The sequence below is a fragment of the Pseudorca crassidens genome, chromosome 15, assembly GCF_039906515.1.
Source record: "Pseudorca crassidens isolate mPseCra1 chromosome 15, mPseCra1.hap1, whole genome shotgun sequence".
Classification (NCBI taxonomy): domain Eukaryota; kingdom Metazoa; phylum Chordata; class Mammalia; order Artiodactyla; family Delphinidae; genus Pseudorca; species Pseudorca crassidens.
In genome coordinates, this window is record NC_090310.1 from 47,850,819 (window position 1) to 47,874,856 (window position 24,038).

Consider the following 24,038-nt stretch of genomic DNA (forward strand, 5'->3'; position numbering starts at 1 on the left):
GATCATGCTAAGTATTTAGTACAGAGCCTGAAACAGCTCTAAATTACTACTGTTCAGTTTAAATATTTAAGATGTCAGTTCTGCAGTTTTAGTATAGTTTCAATCAAAATCTCAGTTCAAATGAAAGTTAAGAAAAAGGTTACCATTAATCATCTAAAAGAATAAACAAGTGAGAATGACTCACAAGTTTTTGAGGAATCATACCAGTATAAAAGGATTCACCCTACCAGTTACAATATCTCAACATTTTATAATGCTACAGAATTTAATAGCTTTGGGTAAAAGTACAGGGACAACTTGATGCAATAGGTAGATAGAAGAGTTTGTATGATAATTTAGAACAAAATAAACTTCTTGAGTACATGGTATTGGAACAAACGGACAAGTCCTTGTGTTGGAGAACTTAGTGCAGGCCCTTGTAATAGCCCCAAATGATAGCCAGATGAAATGAAGAAAAAAATTTTAAAACTACTGGCAGAATAAAATAGAATGGTATTTTTGTTAAATCTTGTGTTTTAGGAGATGGGTAGTAGGAATCTCTGGACTTACAAAGAGGAAAAAAAGTACAAAAGAATCAACAGATGTAAGCATATATACTAAAAATTTCTGCATTGAAAGATATTTTATGCAACTTAGATTAGTAAGAAAAACTTGGATCCCCTAGTGGATAAATTAGATATTTCAAACAACTCAAAAAAGTGTACATTAGTTAATAGATGAATATTAAGCCCAGTTGTATCAAAACAATGCAGATTAATACCATTATATTTCTTGAATCTCAAAAGTGGCCAAGATAATACCAAATCTAGGCGAGTGTGACTCCTTCTTATACCAAGACTATATATAACCTGTGTGATAAGATTGTCATCAGTTCTTTTTTATTTAAAGAATTTCTTTAAAAGAAAGCATTGGATAAACGATATGATTTTAGGGATAAGTTAGGTGTTACAAAATTATGTTTCTTCATTGTTTTATATATTTCTTTAATCATTTTAATATATCATTTAAATTATTTAATCCAATCATTTTTCACACGTGTGTGTGTGTGTGTGTGTGTGTGTGTTTATGTATCATTCCTTGAACTTAGAATCTTGTTTCACTTTTCTTAATTTTTCCCTTAGAGCCCAGAATGTATGGAGGAGATATTCTATTTTTGTTCCCAAGCCCACATCTGTTAATCCCTAGCCAAAATGACTATTTTTAAGATTATTCCTGAGGATGCTTTAGCTTCCTATAGTGGGTTTGGAAGTGAAGCATTCTTGCTGTTTTCATTGAGTCCGGTTGTTTAGAGTTCCTGACCTTGACAGGTCTGTATATTATAAAAAAAAGGGAAATATAAATTACATTAATCTTACTTTTTTGTGTTTAGATATATGCTTCAGAATTTGGAAAGGAGAGGATGAAGGAAGAGCAAGTTCAAGGACCAGTAGAGTTATTAAGCATTCCTGAAGATGCCCCTGAAAAGGACTGGTATTAAAACACTCTAGAAAATAAAACTAAACCTCATGAGTTTGTGTCACTAGTTCAGAATTCTGGTCACTTTAATAGTTGGGACTAAAGTTTACACTTGTGCCATTCATGGTTAAAACAGTTTTCAAAGCAGGTTAAAGTCTGTCAGAAGTGGCACACTATTCCAGTAACATTTTTTTGTATTCGTATTTCTATATTCATGAAAATTATTATTGCAGTTTTAAAAACATGTCATGACTAAACTGATTTAGAGGTCTCAGCCTCATTGCCCTGAATCAGTAAGTTTTGCTTTTTTTCTGAGATGTTGCTTTTTATGTAAATGGAATTGAAACTATTTGCCTTCAAATTATGTAATTTCTCTTATTTAAGGATTAAATAGAAAAATACAAGAATAGTAGAAAAAGTTCTTAATCATTGTAATGTAATATAGAAAAAAGTTTAAGGTAGTTTTTAATCCACTAGGTGGAGCTATATGTGCACTTAATAAAAATTGGTGGCAAAAGAGAGCAGATGAAGACCCTCAAAGAATATGCTGTAGTTAAGTAAGTTGAATTTATACCACGTAGACTTGACAACACCTGAATAAAGTTTTACAAGATCAGTAATTTCTTTATAATAAAAGCTAATGCTTTCCTAGAATATTTTATAATACAGTGATCCTCTCTAGTGGTTTTACTTGAGAAGGCTGTATGTGATAGCAAAACAAACAAAAAAATAGCTATTCTAAGAATTAAAATCACAGGTAAGCACATGTAGTTCTTGCTTTCCTTTTCTAGATATCAAATTCCAGTCAAAGTCCCTGGTCTGTACCTTGTCAAAATAATAAATTGGGCTTAGGTATTTAATGTTCATGAAGGCAAAATCATAAAGGAAGGTTGGATTGGAATAAAAACCAGTTTGTAATTTTTTTTCTTGGAACAATTACATTTATTTTTTAAAGGGAGAGAGTATTTGTGTTCCTGTTTAAGTAAGCCTAATGAGTTTTTCCCCTTTTAGGACCTGTAGAGAAAAACTGAGAGATTATCAATTCAAACGACTGAAGTACTATTATGCGGTAGTAGACTGTGATTCTCTTGAAACAGCCGCTAAAATTTATGAGGATTGTGATGGCCTGGAATTCGAAAGTAGTTGCTCGTTCATAGATCTCAGGTAATCTAGTGTGTGTTGTACCAATTTAATCTTGTAGCACAACATGATTATAAGAATTGAAATATTAGAACTGGTAGTGCTCTCTGTCCTTTCACGTTCTAAGAGGAATTTTTGCTTTTGGTGAACTTTCTTGTACAACATCACTCTTAAGAAAGAAAACTGGAATGAGAAAATGCTAAAGTATTAGGTATGAGTCACCTCACATTTATGTCCTTTCAGATATGTCAAATATGTTTTTAGGATGATGGGTTTTATGTAGCTATTTCTTTGCAGCTCTCTTTTAGAACTAGGAACCAGGGTGAAGTAACTTTTTAAAAAGCATTGAGGTGGAGGCAAAGGAATTTACTTGTAATAAACTAGTATCTCTTGATCTGTGCCATCCAATACAGTAGTCAGTAGTCATATCTGGCTTATTTACATTTATTTAATTAAAAATTTAAAACTTAAACTCATTTGCTTAGTCACACTAGGCACATTTCATGTACTTAATGACCACATGTTGGACAGAACAAATACAGAACTTTACCATCATCACAGAAAGTTCTGTTGGGCAATGCTGCTCAGTGAATGGTGTTGCTGGCTTTATCTTCAGACTTGGGCATTATTTCCACCACGTACTCAGGCTTCACTGACCCAAGCTGAAAAACCTTAGGTGTTTGGGAATGTCTGTTCTAAGGAAACCGGGAAGCCGAACTACTGTACCATTTTATCATTAGCCTAGTTCTTTGAACCCAGTGAACCATTTTACTGTGACATTTTCAATAGAAATCACTTGTTTGTATCCAGGTTTGTTAGCGGCTTTGTTCTCAAAATGAAATATTTTATGGAAAAAAAATGCATCAATTGATAATCACTGTGACTTTCACACTTCAAAAGCATTGCAACTTGTAGAAGAATACAAGTAAAATTTTTTTTTTTTTTTTTTTTTTTTTTTTGCCGTATGTGGGCCTATCACTGTTGTGGCCTCTCCCGTTGTGGAGCACGGGCTCCAGACGCGCAGACTCAGTGGCCATGGCTCACGGGCCCAGCCGCTCTGCGGCATGTGGGATCCTCCCGGACCGGGGCACAAACCCGTGTCCCCTGCATTGGCAGGGGGACTCTCAACCATTGCGCCACCAGGGAAGCCCACAAGTAAAATTTTTTGTATTGATAATTTAGGGTAAGAGTTTAGCATGCTTAAGTATATAGCAAGAAGGGCATATCTCATCAAACAAGACATTTCCTTCTCTTTTCTGTTAACAGTTTCAAAAGGAGGTACTTGTTTTGGATATATAAATAGTAGTTACCAAACATTTGTTAGAATGTCAAACTCTGCGTATCATGAGTTCATGTTCTCATGTTCTTTTCAGGATCATTTTATTCTTTCTGTTTCCTTTTTGGGACATTTTTATGCAGTATTAGAATAAACTCTGGCAGTACCTAGAAAATAAGATCAATGACCATGGAAAAACTTATATTCCCTGTTTTATTTTGTCATATATAATTTTATAAAAGAAAATTGAATTTTCTGCTGCCATCCTGTTATCTAGGGCAGGGGTTCCCAATCCCTGGGCTGCAGGCTGGTACTGGTCCACAGCCTGTTAGGAGCCAGGCTGCACAGTAGGAGGTGAGCGGCAGGCGAGCAAGCGAAACTTCATCTGCTGCTCCCCATTGCTCCCTATCGCTCGCGTTACTGCCCTAAGCCTAACACCCCACCCTCACCCCCCGTCCGTGGAAAAATTGTCTTCCACGAAACCGGTCCCTGGTGCCAAAAATGTTGGGGACCACTGATGTAGACCTAATGAACCTTAATTATTCATTCCTCCCCTCAAAAATCATTTTTGATGCAATATACAGCAGGTGCTTTTTCATGTGTGGAAATAAAATCTCCTATATAAATGACAAAACTTAAATATAATAACCATGAATCATTTCTTTTTGCTTTTTTCCTCACACTCCTTAGCCTGATGCCTAAGAATTGTCAAACAATTACAGTGACTGATTTACATTTAACAGCTATTTATTTGTGAAAAAAATTATAAAATTGTTAAGATTTTTTTAGTCTTGAAGAATCAACCTTAAGCTTTTCCTTATTTTCAGTGACACCTCATATGTATGATACTTTATATTCAGAGCACTTACCCATTAATAATTGTATTTGATCTTCAGAATATCATATAGCAAGCCAATGACTGAGCTATCAGGAATCTAGGTCTTTTTAAAACATGAGGGACCCATGTGTGTTTACACCTGACTCATATTAACTGACTCCTAACGCAGGGTTTCTGCCTACACAGACTTCACTCAAATTTGGTGGAATTACAGATTTATAGCTTAGGAATTTCAGAAATTTTGTGCCAAGGTTATTTCTAACATTGTTTGCTTCATCTACATGTGTGTTCTGTAGAATCTCTTATATGGTGTGTATGTATACACTATACCTAATTAGAAGAGAATCTAAACTCTGGTTGTTTATCACTGCAGCATATGTTTAAATAAATTTATTTTTTTCTTTGTTTCTTAGGTTTATACCAGATGATATTACTTTTGATGATGAGCCCAAGGATGTAGCCTCAGAAGTGGATTTAACAGCATATAAGCCAAGATATTTCACATCTGCTGCAATGGGAACATCAACGGTATTTCTCAACTTTAGAAAATATATAGCTGGACTCAATTTTTTTAAGAAAAGAGTTATTTACTTACAGCATCTTTAGAAATGGAAAGGATTCAAAATTTTAAAGCATAAGTACAAATAGAAATCAAACACAGGTGTATTTGCATTTTTATCTCCCACATGTGTTGGAACCTATTTTCAAATTTTTGTTATGCCTTTAAGCCTGAGTCAATTACCTGCAAATGTTCTTTTTTCTCTTCTATCTTTCCCATAGAGTGTTACTTAACTAGATTCTTTAATAAGTAATATGTTAGTTATTAATATCCTAGGGAGTAGGGGTAAGGAGGTAACAGATTACTTCAAATCACAGTTAAAACCAGTGGAAATTTAAAAATAGAAACACATTTTTTCTGCAGATATGATCCAAAATTCTAAAAACAATTGAAGTAGAATAATTCAGGACTACTAGATGTCACATTAATGCTTAATAATGAACAGCCAAAAGATTTTTATTGAATTAGTTTGTTACTTAGCTGCCTAGTTTCTCTGCTCTTCTACTCCATATACCTTCTATCCACAGCTGGACTCTGCAGCAGCCATACAGGCTTCTCATTGCCTTTTTTGTAACAAGCCACTGTGCTCTTCTGAGGATAGGCTGGTGTCAGAAAGAGAGCTGCTGTATCTGTCACCTGCAGCCTGTGGGTACTGTGTGGCCTTAATTAGTTACTGAGTACAGGGAAACCCCACCAGTATGCAATAAGTGAAGTCTAAAAGATTCAGTCACATAAAATGTAGGATCATGTTATTTTCAAGACTGAAAAATGGGCAAGCCTATCCAGCCAGCCAGTCTGGAGTTCCTATGGTCTGGCTGTATCATCCACATCTGTTCCAGTTCCATCAGTGGTTTTGTGGTTATCAGCTCAGTCTTAATTATCGGAATAAGAGTAATTCTGAATGGTGACTAGCTGGAATTTCTCTGACAATGGCAACTGTTTTAAGGATTGGATCTCTTGGTGCCCATTTTGTTGTCCTGAACTGGAAAGATTAGCCTGAGGGGGAAAAACAGCAAGGATGTGGGACCTGCCCTGTGATGAAGATTAAACCTCTAACTGGACTCTGAGAATGGGGGCTACATAGAAGACAGGAGCCAATCACAAGACCGATGATGTTATAGATGAATTCCTGTGTTGTGGGGGTTTACTGTACTTCCAACAAATAGATGCCTTTTTCATCAGTGGCTCTTAATCTCTTTTGGAAAATGGACCACACTGAGGTTGTGTTGAAAGCTTTATCAGCAAATTTCAGACAGTTTGTAGACCTCCTGAAATGCCTAGAACTCCAGGTGAAAAACATGTCTTGACTCATTCATGATAATGTTACTTTTTTCACTAGTGCATTTTCTTGTTTCTTTTCACCACAATCAGTCCATACACTGATGAATTTTTACTCCAAATAATAGAGTACCTTGCATATAGTAAAGAGTTAGGAGGATGAAGGCACAGGTTAATTGAAATGGTTCCCTTTCCACAGGTAGAAAACTTTTCATTAAGCATGTTATTTATTATTTGTTTTAGCACGTCTTAACTTTTTTAGTTTACTGTTAAACATACAAATTAACGATAAATATTCTTTAACAAGTTTGGGTTGCTGACATTTCCATTTTTATTTTATTGTTTTTTTTCTTATTCATTGGTGAAAGGTGGAGATCACTTGGGATGAGACAGATCATGAAAGAATTACAACACTCAACAGGAAGTTTAAAAAGGAAGAGCTTTTGGACATGGATTTTCAAGCCTACTTAGCTTCCTCTAGTGAAGACGAAGAGATAGAAGAGGAGCTACAAGGTACTGTTCATCTTTTGGTGTTCTACATTTGTAAGCATTTGGATACCTAAACTAGACTTACTAATGGAAATAAGTTTGACAGTAGCTTAAAAGGGAATATCAAACTAATCTTCAAACTGTCTGTGAAGTAAGCTCACATACACAGTATTATATACACCTTTAGATAGTAATTGAAATTTTTTGTTTAAAGGTATTTTCTTAGCCTGAATTTCTTTAACCAAAAACTCTTTGAAACCGTGACCTCACAAAAAAGTCTGGGCTTTTAGACTAGTCATGATTGTTGTAGTAATGCAATCACTTAAACTAGTGAAATGCTTTATTACCCCCCCTTTTTAAACTAAGAACTTCTTTTGGATTATTTTTTACATTCCATTTTTCTGCTCAATTAGTTTACAAAGTAGACTCTTTCTGTCCATTTAGTGATTATCCTAGAAATCATGACTTGTGTCCTTATTAAAGTTTAATGCTAATTAATATTTTTATCCTCCTAGAGAATACAAGGAATCTTAAAACAACTTTCATGCTATTCTGTATATTGTAATTCTTAAGTCCCATAGGACATTAATATTACTCTTTTGTTTAAATTTACCCACATTTTCCATACTACTTTTGCTCCTTATTCTTTTCTAAATCTCATACTTCTGTCTGGGATCATTTTCCTTCTGCCCTAAGTATATCTTTGATAATTTCCAGTAGTATCTACTGGTGTCAAGCTCTTGAATTTTAGTTTACTCTAAAAATTTCCTTTTTTGCCTTATTTGTGAAGATATCTTCACTGGTAAAAAAATTCTAGGTGGACAGTCCTCCTGTCTCCACATTGAGGATAATATCCTGCTGGCTTCTGGCTTCATTGTTGTTTTTGAGAAGTCAGCCGTCGGTCTACTTTTTTCAGTCTTTTGAAGGTTGCCTGGATTTTATTCATTGACTGCTTTTAAAGTTTTCTCTTCCTTTTTGTTTTTCTGCAGTTTTAATATGAACTAAGAATAGATTTTTTTAATTTATTGTGCTTGGGGTTGGTTGGGTTTCTTGCATTTGTGGCGTGGTATCTTTCAATCAGTTTTGGAATATTCTCAGCCATTATCTGTTCAGGTGTTTCTTCTCCCCTCTCCTCTGGGACTCCAATTAAATATATGTTAGATCGTTTCACTGTAACTTCCATGTTGTTTCTCTCCTGTATTTTTTATCTATTGTATTTCTGTGTTGCTTTCTGAATATTTTTTCTTAGCTATCTTCCAGTCCACTAATTCTCTTTTCAGCAGTGTTGAATCTGCTGATGGACTGTTCATTGAGTTAATTTTGATTATTATATTTTTTTACTTGTAAAAGTCCAGTTTGACTATTTTTCAGGTCAGCAATATCAACTTTTTAACGTTTTTTACTCATTGCAGTTATTTTCAGTGCCTTCTTTTATTTCTGTAAACAGAGGAAACATGTTTTTGTAGTGTATGTCTGATAATTTCAGTATTTATTTCAAATCTTTTGGAGTTGATTTCTGTTACTTTACAAGATACTTCTCCTGTTCACTTGTATGCCTGGTTAACTTTTTGTGCCGGTTTGATATTTGTGGTGAGAGTGTCTCATCAGAGAGGACTTTCATTTACTCTGGTCATTCTGGAACCACATCACTCCAAATTTTAAGACTTGAGGTTCCCTGGACCTAGTGGGCAATGCAGGTCTGTGTGAGAGCTAGTTTACTTCTGGTTGACCCTTGCCCTGGAGTATATCCTTTTGGGTCCCTACTGTGGGACCCAAATGTGGGGGTACTAGCTGTTTCTTTAACTTTTGTCTTCTTAGCCTGTCAGGCTGCCAGAACTATAGGTTAGTCTCACAGCTGTTTCTTTGGTAGATCAGTACATGCACTCAGGGCAAATAGGTCTTGAACACTGGGGTCATCTCTCTGATCACCATCTTCTTGATTTTGACTTGGTAATTCTTCACTAATTTGTCAGTTCTTTGAAGTTTTCTTTTTTTCTTTTTTAAATCCCTCTGAATCTTTTAAAAAGATTTTTTTAAACACTTCATCCAGCTTGATGTCCTCAGTAAAATGGTTGGTCTGAAGTGTACCTAGCTTCCCATTAATGGAAGCAGAAGTTCTCAGATTGTCTATATCTTTATCTAAAAATTTTTTTGACGATTAAAATGATCGATGGTGTATTTTTAAATTATATATGTTGTTTGCTTAAAATAGCTCATTTTTTAAAAATAGGGCCAAAAAACCCCTTTTCCCTTATATTGGATCTGGCTCTGTTTGGAAATTTGGTTGCTTGATTGTAATTTCTTATTAGTTTTTGGTTGATACTCTCTCCCAGATATCTTCACACTTTCATTTTTGTTTATTAGATGAATTCTCAACCATGCACAATTATGAGTAAGATAGAATTATGTGCTGACAGCAAATGAACCATAAAAGTTAAACTTAAGGTATTTTAAATTAGCAGGAGTGAATATTTTTACTTTTATTTATAGCCTGACATTTTTCATACCTGTCCTTTTGGGTTTTCTTTTGCATATATATTGTTTTTATAATTTACAATTTTGTAAATGTGAAATTAAATAAATCCTAAAATGCTTCTTTAGTATTATCATAGGACCATTAAACCTTAACTTTCTTAAGATCCTATGATTTTAGCCTATTGAAGATATTGCTTCACTGATCTAAGTTTTTCATAAAGTATTACTCTTGAACTCTGTTTACGCATTGAATGGAGAATCATGTTTAATCATTCCAGTTTCTTTGTTCAGAAATCTCATATTAATAAAACCACATAATTTCTTAGGTATCTAATAATCTTTGAAAAAGTATATGATTTGCAGTGGTAGTTATATGGACACAAAAGCCTTCATATTTAAGGCCTTGATGGCTGTTGCTTGTTAATTTCTTTGGCATTCCAAACAGTTGAGTGACCATGTTATTTTTAGTGTATACAGAACAGCTGAGTCTTTCTCAAATAGCCTTTACATTTTTTACCCCCATAGATACACTAATTTATCTACATTTTCTTTTATTTATATACTATATGGTCATTTAACACTTTTCTGAAAATTCTGGATAGTTTTTCTTTAGTAGCAGCTCTAAGATAAAGGAAAAAATATCATTCCGTGTATTCTTAAGAGGATTGAATACAAGTTTTTCAAATAGGTTTTCTTTGTTTGCTTTGGGAGAACTTAACTAGATTTTGAAATGACATTATTGAATACATTAGGGCAGTAAATATTATGGGAAGATAACCATTAATTTGTCAATATATTCTTGTTAAGGTCTTGGGCTTTGCTGATTCAATTCCTGACTTCACCACATAGTGAAGTTACTTAGGTTAGGTTTTCTTAGCCCTCAAGCCTTTTCTTTCCAAAGGTATGAAATGAGGATCATAATAGTACCTGCTCATAGTTGGAAAAATTGAGATAATGTATGTAAAGTCTTAGCATACTACCTCATGTCATATGTCTTTACTTCTAAAACTTTAAGGATTAATGGCTTTTTGTTTGAAATATACTAATTTTTTTTAAAGCATGCATTTTTATTTTTCTTCAGTATTTTAATTGATTGCAAAGTCATTTTAATCTATAGTTTAGTACCTCTGATAGATACATTTAGTATATTTGAATGCCTTAGAGTTACTATATGTTCCTGTTGTAGTTTATAAGAGATTATACCAGGGTTTCTTACATTTACAGTTAATTTTTTTCTCCTTTTATATTATTAAGGCTTTCACAAAGTTTTGTCCTTGAATTGGGAAAAAACAGACTTCCATGAGTTAACCCACATTTTAGAGATTCAGAAAGTAAAATTTTAGTACTGGAAAAAAATCAATTTAAAGTAGGCCATCAGAGACTTACCACTAAAATTTCAACCTGGAAGGAGCTTGCTTCTAATTATATTTTCAGAAGTAAGCATTTAATAGAAAGAAATACATTGCCATTTTGTTAATGTGTTCCTGATGTTTTATCCATTGAATTACGGGATACATGACAGAATTCCATCCAACATTATTATTGTGGCACAAAGCACAAACAGGAAAAAAATGAATTTCAGCTGTTTGAGTGAAAATGTAAAAGTGTGATAGGATGGAAAGAATGTCGTGGACTATTTTTTATTCATTTAGAGAAAAAAACTATAAAAACATTTACTTAACCAATTTTTTTCACATCACCTTTTTGAAAATGTAAGGACAGTCTGTTAACGTTGATGTTTCACAGCTGAATGCTTAATAATGTCAGACATATTTAGTGACCAGTTAGCCGTAGCTCATAGAAGGGAGGGTCTTCTGTATGCTACTTCTAAATTTTCCTATACTGGGGACATTTAGTCAATTCAGTAAGTATGTTTTGCATTAAAACCCAGGTTCTTAATTTATGTTTTTGACTTGGAGAATTACAGTGGAAATATAGAGCAAACAAACTTTTCACGTATTAGTTTTCTTTCGTATTTTTTGCCCATGAATTTTATACTGTTCCGTTGTATTATAATTATTTTTATGAAATTAGGAAATGTAAACGTGAATATTTTCCACATGAGGAAATTAATTGCACAAACTTCTAATTTATTCATTTTTATTCTTAATGTATTAATGAGATCCTGAGAGTAAGCATGCTTGCTCACTATCAAATGGAAAGGACTCATTATTCTTTGTTTTGGATCACAGGCAACTTCCTTTATCTGTATCATCAGCATGAATGGCTAAATCCATTTATCAGATGCATCTCAACACTATTCAGGCTCCTTTTATTGACCATACATTTTAAAGCCACACTGTTGGATGGTGGGAGACATAAAGAGGAAAAAAGTGCCATCCCTGCTATCTTGCTTGCAGGGCGGAAAAGTCTAAGGATGTTACATGACTACAGGATTATTTTGAAATATGAATTTTAGTAAAAAGAGATTCCCAAGTGTAATATTGTGACCATGCTAACTTATATTGCAACTGATTTTTATCATAAACAAGACCTAAGTCATTTAACTCATTTTGTATTAAGAAATTTAAGTCTGATTTTGATATTCTATTGTTATAGTGTATCTGACATTGTTTAGAAGGGTGCTGCAGTGACTGAGATTAAACACTGAAGTTAGAAGTAAATTATTTCTGTGTATTAAATGAAATTGATTTTTTTGTTAGGTGATGATGGAGTCAGTGTAGAAGAAGGTGGGAAAACAAAAAGAAGCCAGAAGGATGATGAAGAACAAATTGCTAAATATAGGCAGCTCTTGCAAGTTATTCAAGAAAAAGAAAAGAAAGGCAAAGAAAATGATATGGAAATGGAAATTAAGTGGGTTCCAGGTAAGAATTAGATACTAACTAAATGTTCACTTGTTTTCCTTCGTTTGGGGATGTTGCATATAAAAGAAACGAAGATCAACTCTTTGGAAACATAAACTTTAAAAAAATCACATTTTCAAGGAGTGTTTTGGTGAGGAAGATAACATGATATCTGCATGCATGATTTAATTCACTTTAGCACCAGCGTTTTCTACTCCTGTGGCTTATTCTTTGTCTCTTTAATTTACTAACTACAAATTATCCATTTATAAAAGTAGACCTTTCCTAGGTTTGATTCCAGTATTCCCAGGTTATAGAAATTTGAATCCAGGCACCATGTATTCTAAAGTCATTAAACTTTTTTTCAAAATATGTTATTAATAAGTGGACTTTTCTCCAGTAACTGCTACTAGACTTTAATTAGTGAGGTTTCACTAACACAAAATATGTAGTACATAGTTTTCCATCTCAGTTGTGCAATGTTTGAGTATTTTTGAACAAAGAAGTATAGCATCGTAAGTGGTTTTTATAACTGCCTTGAAGAGTTCAATAACCCAATACTAGTACAATAACATTAAAACCATGTCAAAGCTAAACAAAGAAAAAGCTAGGATAAAGGAGGGTTGTTTTCTAGCATATGCATTTTTTCTTAACCATCCTGGGCAAATCAGCATGTACCTTTGCAAATAATGTGGGGTTTTTTTTGCAAATTACTGCTTTTTACATATATGTATATCTTTTAAAGGTAGGTATAATTTTTGACAAGGATTCAATTCTTTTAGCCTCAATTCGTCTCTAGATGAAAAAATACTACTTATAGCACCATTGCATTAACTGTTCTATATTCAGTTACTTCTGTTTCTTACACTAGTATGTTTTTGCACTGAGAGTAAAATATCTGTTAGGTTGTTTTTATTTGAGGGGGCGGAAACTAGGATATTTTGATATTTGAGGATTGATTGACTCTTGCAGTAAATTTATTAGGATATACACATATCTTCTGCCTATTTCTATAGGAACGTGGTGCTATGTTATAACCCATTTGTTTTAAATGTTTGGCTTTTGCAGGAAGTGGTGGTAAGAAAAAATGAAGTTTAGTAGTGTTATCCTATGAACAGTGGTTGAGAGAACTCAATTAATTTAGCTTGGAGAGGAAAAGTCTAAAAAGTGACTTAATAGTAATTTTCAAGTACTTGGAGACTGAGTATGTAAACAGAGACTTAATCTCACATACTACCTCAGAAGTCAGTGCTTTTACCAGTGGATAAAAGTTGAAGGAAAGTAGATTTCAGTGTAAGGTAAAGAGGAATTCTCTATATCATTAGGATTGTTCATCAGAAGAGCACAGAGGCTGCTTTAAGGAGTTGAGTGTCCTTTGTCAGTAAGTCTCACAATAAGGCAATACAACCATACCACTCAGAGATGTGTGAAGAAATTTTTTTATATGAGGTCCTTGGATTTATGATTCCAAGAAATGTTGAATTTTGTCTTTTAGTCAAGTATGTTGTAATTGTAGCTTAATTCTAATCTTAGAATGAGCTTATTGAATGAAGATATTTTAAATGAACATATTTTAAATTGAGGTATTCAGGTGACTATTTGAGAAAGAAGATTTAAAATAAAGTTGATTGCAGAGTTTTATATTAAATATTTTAGAGCTATATTGAGTGGGCCAGATCTAACCTTTGTCTTTATTAGTACAGTTATGTAGTGCAAATACCAAAAAGTGATACATAGGAAGATTTAAGCAGTACAGTTTTCCTAGGATAAACCTCACTTAGTCATGGTTCATTGTACTTTTTTTATATTCCTGGACTCAGTTTAGTAATGTTTCATAAAAGATTTTTGAACCTGTGTTAATGAGGAATATTTGTCTATAGTTTTCGTTTCTTGAAATGTCCTTAATTAGCTTTTGGTATCAGGGTTATGCTGATCTCATGTGATGAATTAGTAACTGTTCCCTTTTATATTTAGCAGTACATTTTTATCTTGACTTTGCTATTTGTGGATGTGATATTAATGTCATATAAAATATTTTGAAAATGAAAAATTAGCATCTGTAATTCCATTACCCTTATTCAGCCACTGAGTGATTAGGTAGATTGTCGTTTAATTTATCATTTTTCTATTGTTGAATATTTAGTCATGTTTCTGATCTTTCATTACAATAGGCCCATGGCATTGAAAAGAAATTTGATCTAAGGCTGTTACCATTCCCAAACCCACAAATATCAGTACTTCCTTAGATCTCTTCACTTTTATCACCAGCCAAGTAATAGGCTTGCTATTTTAGGGCCTTTTACTTATAAAAACAATTTTTTAACAAAGATGCTTATTCCCACCCACCCACCCCATTTTAGAAACGTCTGTGCATGTGAGAACTTGTAGAGACCACAAGGAGAAGCTAATGCTGGCAGTCAGGCTCACTCATCAGTTAGTAACATGACTTCCTCACTCACATAGCCGCTTTACATATGCTATGGATCAACCTGTGGTTCTCTCACAAGCTGTTAACACTACCAGTGTCCAAGCCTCAAATTTAAAATCTCAGATGCCAAACATCTAGAATGTTATAAATAATCTATAGCTTTTTCCATGTTTTAAATTATTTTCGTAGGCTAGCTTCCCAGAAATGGAATTACTAGGAAAGGACACGGACACTTTTTGTGTCTTGAGATTACTGCCAAATTGCTTTCCAAAAGGGTTGTACCGGTTTTTAATGCCTTCAGCAATGATGAAAGTGCCAGTTTCATGGAATTATCATCAACATTCGCTATGTAATTTTTACTCTTAGATGAATGAAGGAAAGTTGATATTTTGCTATATAATGCATTTTTTAAAGTCTTTAACCATAGTATTTTTGAAGGCCCCGTATGGGGTATTATTACCCTGTGAATCTTTGGTATGGACGTGCACACAAGTGCGTGCATACGTTTTCTTTGTGTATGCAAATGTAAAGGGTCTTTTAAATACTAGACATGTTAAGTGAGAAAAATGAACTACTCTTTCAGGATCTCAGTTTACTTATTTGGAAAGTGGGACTAATAATACCTTTCTTGCTTAATTTGAGATATTATAGAGTACTTTGTAAGCTACACAGTACTATTCATGTCATACGTGTATTTTGTTGAATTTGTGTCTTAAGAAATGTATGTTCCCAGTAACAATTACCCTGAACCGCAGGACTTTTTTGATGTTATACTTCAGAAAACCACAGAGGGTCAGTATGAGATTATAGTATATCATGCATCAGTTTTTCTGTGGCTTGAATTTCCAAAATATTAAACTGCAGAAAAATAAGTACTCTTAATAATCACTAACAGTTGCTGCACTTGGCGTGGCTTGAAAGAAATTTTAGTTTAGACTGTTTAAACTTCCTATCTTTTCACGTTGGGTTATACAGTGTAGTAACATTAGGAGTTTAATTCTTCGAGGGTAAGTGTTAAGGGAGGCAGATAACAGGTACATGGGTGTAACAACTGGAGTGAACTACTCTTTCTCTTGATGTTTTAGTTTCTCATGGAGGTGTGATAATACAGCGTTATTAATTGAGATTATAAATGATTAAAAATGTTGAATTTTAAGATTTTTAAGGAACGTTGTAATTCATTGTTTTGATGTGGAGTAACATTGCCCATCTCAATGTGTTGCTAATAAGGTATCCTGCCTGACTCATTTTGATGAGTAGAGAAAGTAACACATGTAATTAGCATATTGAGACTTTATCGATGAATGCGCTTCATTAGGGAATTTGTAATATACATATAAATAAAGCATAATGAGTTTTATCTCATATATTAAATAACCTCCCCTAATAATATATGTGATAATAATTTTTTGTTGTAGATACTGCAAGCCGTGTATTTTAATCTTTGAAATTTCATCCAGCATATGAACAGATAATGACATGTTTCTTTGTCTATAATCTTAAAGGAAATTAGATATGATAAAAGTCCTCTTTTTCTTAGTTATCTGCTGATTAATAGACACAGGTGAAAAGGATGTCTGGTCTTTTTTCTACTCATCATCCTGCAGTGCCTGAACTTTCCTTCAAATATTGAGCATATGCCAAGAACCATTCTAGACACCATGTGAGCAAAACATACAAATCCTTGACCTCATAAAGCTTATATTTCTGGTTAAGGGGAGACAGATAAGTCTTTAGTAAGAAAGATATTTGAGCAGAGACTAAAGGAAGTGGAGGTCGGGGGTGAGCCATGCAGAGGAGATTGTGCGAGCAGAGGGGTTAGCAAGTGAGTGGCCTTGAAGCTGTGGCTTATCTAGTGTGTTTGAGGAGCAGCACAGAGAACAGTGTGACCACAGTGAGTGAGTGAAGGAGAGAATAATGGATGATGTCAGAGAGTTAATGGGGCCAGATCATGAGGGTCTTGCAGACCATTTTAAGGGCTTGAACATCTCTGAGTGAGATGAGAAACCATTGGAGTATTTAAGCTGAGGAGCAATAAGATCTGACTTGGTATTTTTCCAGTTTTATTGACATATAATTGACATATGTTACTGTATACGATTAAGGTGTACAGCATAATAGTTTGACTTACATATATTGTAAAATGATTACTGCCATAAGTTTAGTTAGCATCCATCATCCCATAGATACAATAAAAAGAGGAGCTGACTTATTTTTAACAGGACCAATCTGGCTGCTCTACTTGAGAGTAGATTAAAGTGGCAGGGAGGGACAGAATTGGGGAGATCAGTCAAGAGGCTATTGTAATAATCCTGAGATAATAAAGATTGTGGGTTGGACAGGTTTTCAGGGGAACTTCAAAAATTCTCTTCGTCACATGTAAGGTGCCTATTATATATTGAAATAGACATGCCAAGGAGATAGTTGGATATCCAGTTTAAAGTTCAGGGAAGAGGTCAAGACCGGAGATATAAATTTGAGAATCTTCATTGTACAGATCTCTGTAAGTAAAGAACACCAACGGAGTGATTGTAGGTAGAAAAGAAAAGAGGTTCAAAAATTGATCACTTGGAGTACTCCAGCATTTAGAGGTTGAGGAGAGTTGAGCAGGGACCATCCAGAGGCAGCTGGGAAGAAGCTACCTGAAGCAAAGGAGGAAATTCAGGGTTGTGGGGTATCCAGGTGCCCAAGTGAAGAATGCATTTCAGTGAGAAGATGGGTCAGTAAAATACAGACTAAGAAAAACCATGGGATTTAGCAATGTAGAGACCATTGAAGAGTTTTGGTAGAATGGGGAGGATGAGCTTAATGGGGTTAGGAGAGAATGAGGAGTGTGGAATTGGAGACAGTTAGGAGAGACAACTCCTTTTTCTAAAATATTTGACGATTAGGAAGTTGCAGCCATCATCACACTTCATCCTTAAAAAAATACTTCGACATGTAACTTCCAAACACAAAGACATTCTTCTACATAAGCATGACACTATTACCACACTAAGGGAATTTAATATCGTTAAAATAGTAGTCAAATTTCTCACTCATTCCAGTAATATTCTTTACAGTGTTTTTTCCTAATCCAGGACTAGTCATTTTTAAAGTGTCTACAGTAGTTGACTTATAGAATACCCACAATATGGATTTGTCTGATTGTTTCCTCACAATTCAGCTGAAAAGTTTTTGGCAAGAATTTTCCATGAATGATGTTGTATACTTCCCATTGCTTCACATCAGGAGGCACATAATGTCAGTTTGTCCCATTTTTTGTGCTGTTAACTTTGCTCACTCAGTTAAGGTGGTGTCCTACTGATTTTTCCATCATAAAGCTCCACTTTTTCTTTTGTAACTGATAGGTAATTTGTGCAGTGTGTGAATATCCTGTTCCCCAACATTTTACTTGGTGATGTTATAGATTTTTATAGATTTATAGATCCTTGCTTGAATCAGTTATTATATTGTTAGTTGCAGAATATTGATTTTCTGTTTCTGTCATTTCTTCTACATTTGGTAGTTAGCATTCTAACTTATGCTAGTAGAACTCCCTCTAGAAACTGGAAGGGAAAGTGAGATCAAGAGAGCATTTTTCTTTAATATGAGAGGGAAATAACAGCATGCTATATTACTTCTGGGAGTGATCCACAGACAGGAAAAAATGATGCAGAGAACTACATTCTAAAGTAGGCAAAAGGAGTTGGAATGTTTTTGCTCGAGTGGAGGAATTGGCCTTTGGTAGATGTGCATGGGCATTTCATCCATTGTAACAGGAGAGAAGGGAAGGAATATGGTCACAGAGAGTAATGAGTAGAAATGGTGGTGGGAGCTTGTGGTACACTTCTATTTGCTTATATTTTTCTAGTGAAATGGGAAGTAAAGTCACCAGCTGAGAGTAGGGATGAGGTGGGGAGGGGGCGATTGTAATGATGGACCGTAGTATCTATGTTGGGTTAGGAGGGAAATGAGGGTATATTGGGGTGACGGATGGGGGAAAGGTCAGAGGATTGATGGACTGTAGGTCCCTGTGAGACAAAAGAATTGTTAGCCTTGGGGTACTAGAGAGAATAAAATGGAAGGATTGGAGCTAGTGGTTGAGGAGTAGGATACTTGAAATTAAGATTATGGTGTGTTTGCAGTTTGGGTAATGACAGTTCTAGTTATGGGGGGAGTTTCTGAGATTACAGGGAGTATGGAATAATAGTCAGTGAACTGTGAGGCACAGGGTGTTGGAACAGTCATCTGTGTGGACATTGGAATCACCAAGAATTATGACAGGGCTAGAATTGGAGAGAGTGGCAGTGAGCCAAAGCTTAGCTGTTCAAGAAGTGAGGGGTGTGACTATAGTCATTAGATCTCTGCAGTAACGGGGGAGTAGGTGGTGTAGTCTGATAACATGTTACTAAAAGTTGGGGACTTTAGGAGGAAGACCAGCCAGTGGACTGGAGTTGGCAGTGAGTAGCAAGATGGACAGACTGTGGGAGAAAAAAAATTCACCACCTAGAAGAGCTGCAGGAGAAACAGTGTCCTCAGAGAAGAACCAGGTTTCAGTGAGACTCAAATTAGCAAGGGAATGAATAAAGAGGATTTTGTTAATAACTATTAATGACTGATTATGATGGACTAAGGTGTAGAAATGTTCTTTTTGGGGAAGGGTGGGAATGGGAATATTCAGCATATTTTTAGGAGAAGGGATGATTTGGAAGTTGTGGACTTCTTGTGATGACAGAATTAAATAGAGATAAAGGATATAATGAGATGAATACTGACCTCTTAAAGCTGTACTAGTGGTGAGACTGTCAGTGTCTGGGCAGATCTTGTCGGAAACACCCAGAGCTGTGGGATTCTTAGTCTTTTGAAGGAGACATGGAAGGCAGAGAAGAAGGAAGGACTCCTTGCTGTCTCACCCTGCAAGAGGAGTCTTTCTTGACTCCCACGCGCACGGAGGCGAGAGGTGGGGGCGCAGCTCCTCCTCCCTCTACTTACTCTTTCCTCCACGCTTCACAGCTGTAGTTCTGTTTGATTCTGGTATCTGATCTTTATCCTTTGTACTTCCTTTTTCCCCATCTTTATTCCATCTCCGTTTCTCTATTCAGTGACCCAATGGGAAGCTTAAACACAGAGACATTAATGACCTGTATCTGTGGCTATTGTGTTATTCATTCTTTATTTAGAAATAAAATGTTTTGAATCAGTTGGGCATTCATTTTGCTAGGCAGCCCGGTTTCAAACATTTTAATTTTCAGACATCTCAAAACCTGTTCACTATTTACTTTTGGCTATATCTCTTATTTCCATTTATTGCCAGTGTATCCATTATTTGAAATATAGTCGCAAAACAGTTTTTTGGTCAGAACTTTTAAAATAACCAGATGTTTAAAATTTTGAGTTCAGTGTAGAGGAGAGCATTAAATGGAAAACTAAAATAAGCTAAAAAGAATTTGCAGTTTGCTTCATGTTTTGGTGATGGGGAGGAAACCAGTTTGCAGTGCACTATCATAACTTGTACACAGCTAATACATAGCTTGAATTTTAAAACTTAGGTGTCCATTCCTTCCTTAAATCTTCCAGTTAACAGGTTGACTATAAGGGCCTTGTACGGTAATAAGCTGAAACTTTTACTGTGCCGCCCCCCAAAAAAGAAAAATTAAATCATTTGTGGAATGTGTAATAAAAATGAGAAGCAGCTAGGGTTATCTAAAAACAGTGGTAGCTAGCACATTTTCTCCATAGAGTTGCCAGTAAATTTCTCAGAAGTTACTGGATTATTTTAACAATAATTTTCTCTGTTAGTATTAAGATTTAATTTTTTTAAGTTTTCCAAGAAGTTTTTTAAAAAAAAGATCTAAAGCAGAACTGAAGATATTTTTATAATAGTAGTAGTTTCAGAAAGTGCTAAAAATTCCCATACCTTTTGAAGTTTTAGGTTAATTGGTCTGCTGTTTTAGGATCCCAATTAAATACGTAAATCAATAAGTGCTTCTGGTTGCCAGCATCTAGGCTGATTCTCTTAATGTGGTCCTTTCCCTCTCTGCCTGTGTGTCATGTCAGTTGTACTGTTTGCATCTGTAGCTACTATTTCCAGACAGTAGTACTTTTTTTGACTTTGTGTTAGATTTACAATCTGCCCAAAGTCGGTTCAAGACCAGAGAGTGTGTTTCATGTATTGTTTTCCCACAGCCCACAGCTATGGTGATTTGTTTGAAGTTGTGAATTCTTTGGTCTTTAAAGCAGAGCTTTTGCCTATTCTATTTGAGGTTGTCCCACGTCATCATTCTATATACTGACTGCCTGGCTAGCACACTGTCATTTTTCACACACATGTTCCATGTGTTATTTTGACAGAATTCACTCAGACTACTTTCAGCAGTTTCATTATTGCTGTTCCTTTTTTTCTAAGATTGAAAAGTCATATAACCCTATACTACTTTAACACGTTTGGTTTTTTTCCCAATTTTTTTGTGATAAAATATACATAACATAAACTTTACCATCTTAACTATGTTCAAGTGTGTAGTGCAGTGGTATTAAGAACATTCATACTATTGTGCAGCCATCACAACCATCCATCTCCATATGCATTTTCATCTTTATAAAACTGAATCTCTATATCCATTAAACAAGTCTTCATTGCCCCTCCCCCAGCCCCTGGCAACCACCATTCTACTTTCTGTCTCTCTGATTTTGGCTACTCTAAGTATCTCATATAAATGGAATCATACATACAGTATTTGTCTTTTTGTCACTGACTTATTTCAGTTAGCAGAATGTCCTCAAGGTTCATCTGTGTTGTAGCATCCTTCTTAAGGCTGAGTAATATTCCATGGTATGTATGTGTGTATATATATGTATATATGCTGCATTTTGCTTATCCAATTCATCCATTGATGGACACTTGAGTTGCTTCCATGTTTTAGCTATTACACATTCATTTTTATCCATTATCTTCTACAGGCACATGTAGTTGATTATACTCCTACTTTGCATTCACCTTTTTTGTTTCATTTCTCATACTTATTTTTACATGTTTCTAAATAATCTTTTAATCATAATGCCTGCATCACATTCCATTGTGTATCTAATTTATGTTTTAGGCTCTTTCTAATGTTTTGCTATTATGGAGGACATAATCTTATATTGAATTTTCTTAGGGATAAATTCCTATGGGTAGAACATCTTCATGCCTCTTATCATTTATCTTGAAACAGTTCTGTTAATTCATGGTGCTAACTAAGGAGCTTCTTACTTTTTAATTTATGAAGCCTCCTCAGAAATGCTGATAAAATACACAAAATCAAATCTAGTTTCTACAGTTGGCTCAAGGTTTGAAGCCACATAAAGGAAAAGGTATAAGTACTTTCTATAGATCTTTGGTTTGATACAAAACTTAATCACACTTTGGGACCATATGCCATGTTCCTGCGCTCTGAAAGATTTGCCAGCCTTTCTCAGTGCCCTTTGGGTTAGACCATTGTCGACAACTGCTCACTGACTATAATGCAATGATAATTTAAAACTTTGAGGTCCAAGGTAAAGCTGGTAAAAATATTGTGGATTGAACTGGTAGCTAAGCAGGTTGAATCTGCAGGTATCGTGTGGGAGGGGCTCTGTATTATTTTCAATACACAGTGACACTGTTTGCCTGATGTAATCTACTAGGGGAAGAGAGTGTACAAGTACTTTCCCCACTCTCATGATAATCTTCATTGAGGGTGGGGGATAGTTCTCATCAAATGAGCTATCAAGAGATAGCCTTAGCTCAATCTACTCATTCAGTGACATGGAAAACTTTTATCTGTAAAATTATTTGGCATAAACTTGAAAATCTGATCCTATGTATGTCAAAAGATGAGTGCCAATAATTTGACTTGGGCGGGTTCCCTTGGTGTTTGGAATGATACGCGTCAGTGGTAAATTGAAGCATGCATTTTGAAGGCGTAAGAATTGGCTTGCATAAATTAGGGATATCTGTCTGCCTTGGACTTCACCAAGCTTTTCCTAAGCATTGTCACCTTAGATTGTCATAAATCATATTTCATTTTAGGTTTCCATTGCTGCTTCTTTCTGTGGAAACATAGAGAGATTTAAAAATTTTTTTAAGTAATTTATTTGGATTCATAATTTCGAACCAGAAGCAGACTTCTCAGGGTATGGGAACAGTTTGGTCTACGGCCAGGATCACACGTGTGACAATGTCTAAGAAGCTTGTCTTCTGATTAATAAGCTGCTCTGAAGGTCTTAAAAAAAAAAAAGCCAACAGAAGGCTTTGCGTATTTGCTGTTGAACACTGCAGGCTTCTAGGCATACGTGTTGTTAGTTGGTATTCCAAGATTCTGATATCTTTTTGGTCCCAGAGAATGCTTGACCCATCATAGATTACTTTAGTAGATTTCTGTCAACAGAGAATCCCTAAGAATAGAAACAGTGCTAGCTTATAAAACAAGCCATGGATATATTGAAGTCCTAATTTTCAGTGTTACTTTAATTCTCTATTAATTCTCATTCTGTAACTTTTCAATGTTGCAGTGGAGGACACTGCCAATGAAATAAACTCTGAGTTAATTACAAATACTAGAAAAGGAGTAAACCTTAAATGGTACTCTACTTCAGAGATCCCCAACTAGCATACCACCTGTGGATTACAGATTTCCCCAGGTATTGATCCCTTTAGCCTTTAGACCAACCAGAGCCCCCAGCTTCGTTTCCTTCTCTGGTAGCCTCCTCCATTTACTCCAGTGTGCTGTGCAAGCATTATTTTTATATCTGTCATAATAGGAAAAAGGTTGGGAAGACACTGCTTTCCTAATAGTTATTTGGGAAATCTTTTTAGCAGTAGTCAGAATTACAGTTTACTTATATAAACTCAGCCCAGTATATGTGGAAGAAAATACTTAGATTGCAGCAAGAAAAATATAGCTTAAGCGGTCGTTAAATATTGAAATGCTAAGGAGGTTGAAGTGCTTTTCATTTCTTTTCATTTTTATTAAAGAAAGATTTTTTTTTTGTTTAATTAATTTAGAAATGACATTTCGGTTGTGCTGCAGCCTCAAAATGCCCTTATGTTAATAGTTTCTGTAGTCAGAACCTCTCCCAGGGAGGAAAACAATTAGACACTCCTAAGTTTCAAGCCATCAATTTACAGGTGGATTTTCCAAAAACAGTGTATAGATCGGGACTGTCTTACAAGGAAGTTTGGGATAGCATTAGTAGTTTACTGTGATCATGGAAAGAGCATAGAGGGCTTGTGTCAGAAAATCTGAGTTTAGGTACCTACTGTTCTGATGGGGATTAAATGACTAAAGGCAGTG

The 24,038-nt window shown here is 34.9% G+C and overlaps 1 protein-coding gene across 2 annotated transcripts in view; it reads left to right on the forward strand.

Annotated features, from left to right (window-relative positions):
- The window catches only part of ESF1 (ESF1 nucleolar pre-rRNA processing protein homolog), a 58,307-nt gene that overhangs the window by 8,888 nt on the left and 25,381 nt on the right, over positions 1-24,038 (forward strand). For both annotated transcript variants that reach the window (XM_067707459.1, XM_067707460.1), the window contains exons 5-9: positions 1,370-1,470; positions 2,467-2,619; positions 5,123-5,237; positions 6,915-7,059; positions 12,174-12,335. In XM_067707459.1, the coding sequence (XP_067563560.1) occupies positions 1,370-1,470; positions 2,467-2,619; positions 5,123-5,237; positions 6,915-7,059; positions 12,174-12,335 (676 nt within the window). The remainder of the gene's footprint in view (positions 1-1,369; positions 1,471-2,466; positions 2,620-5,122; positions 5,238-6,914; positions 7,060-12,173; positions 12,336-24,038) is intronic.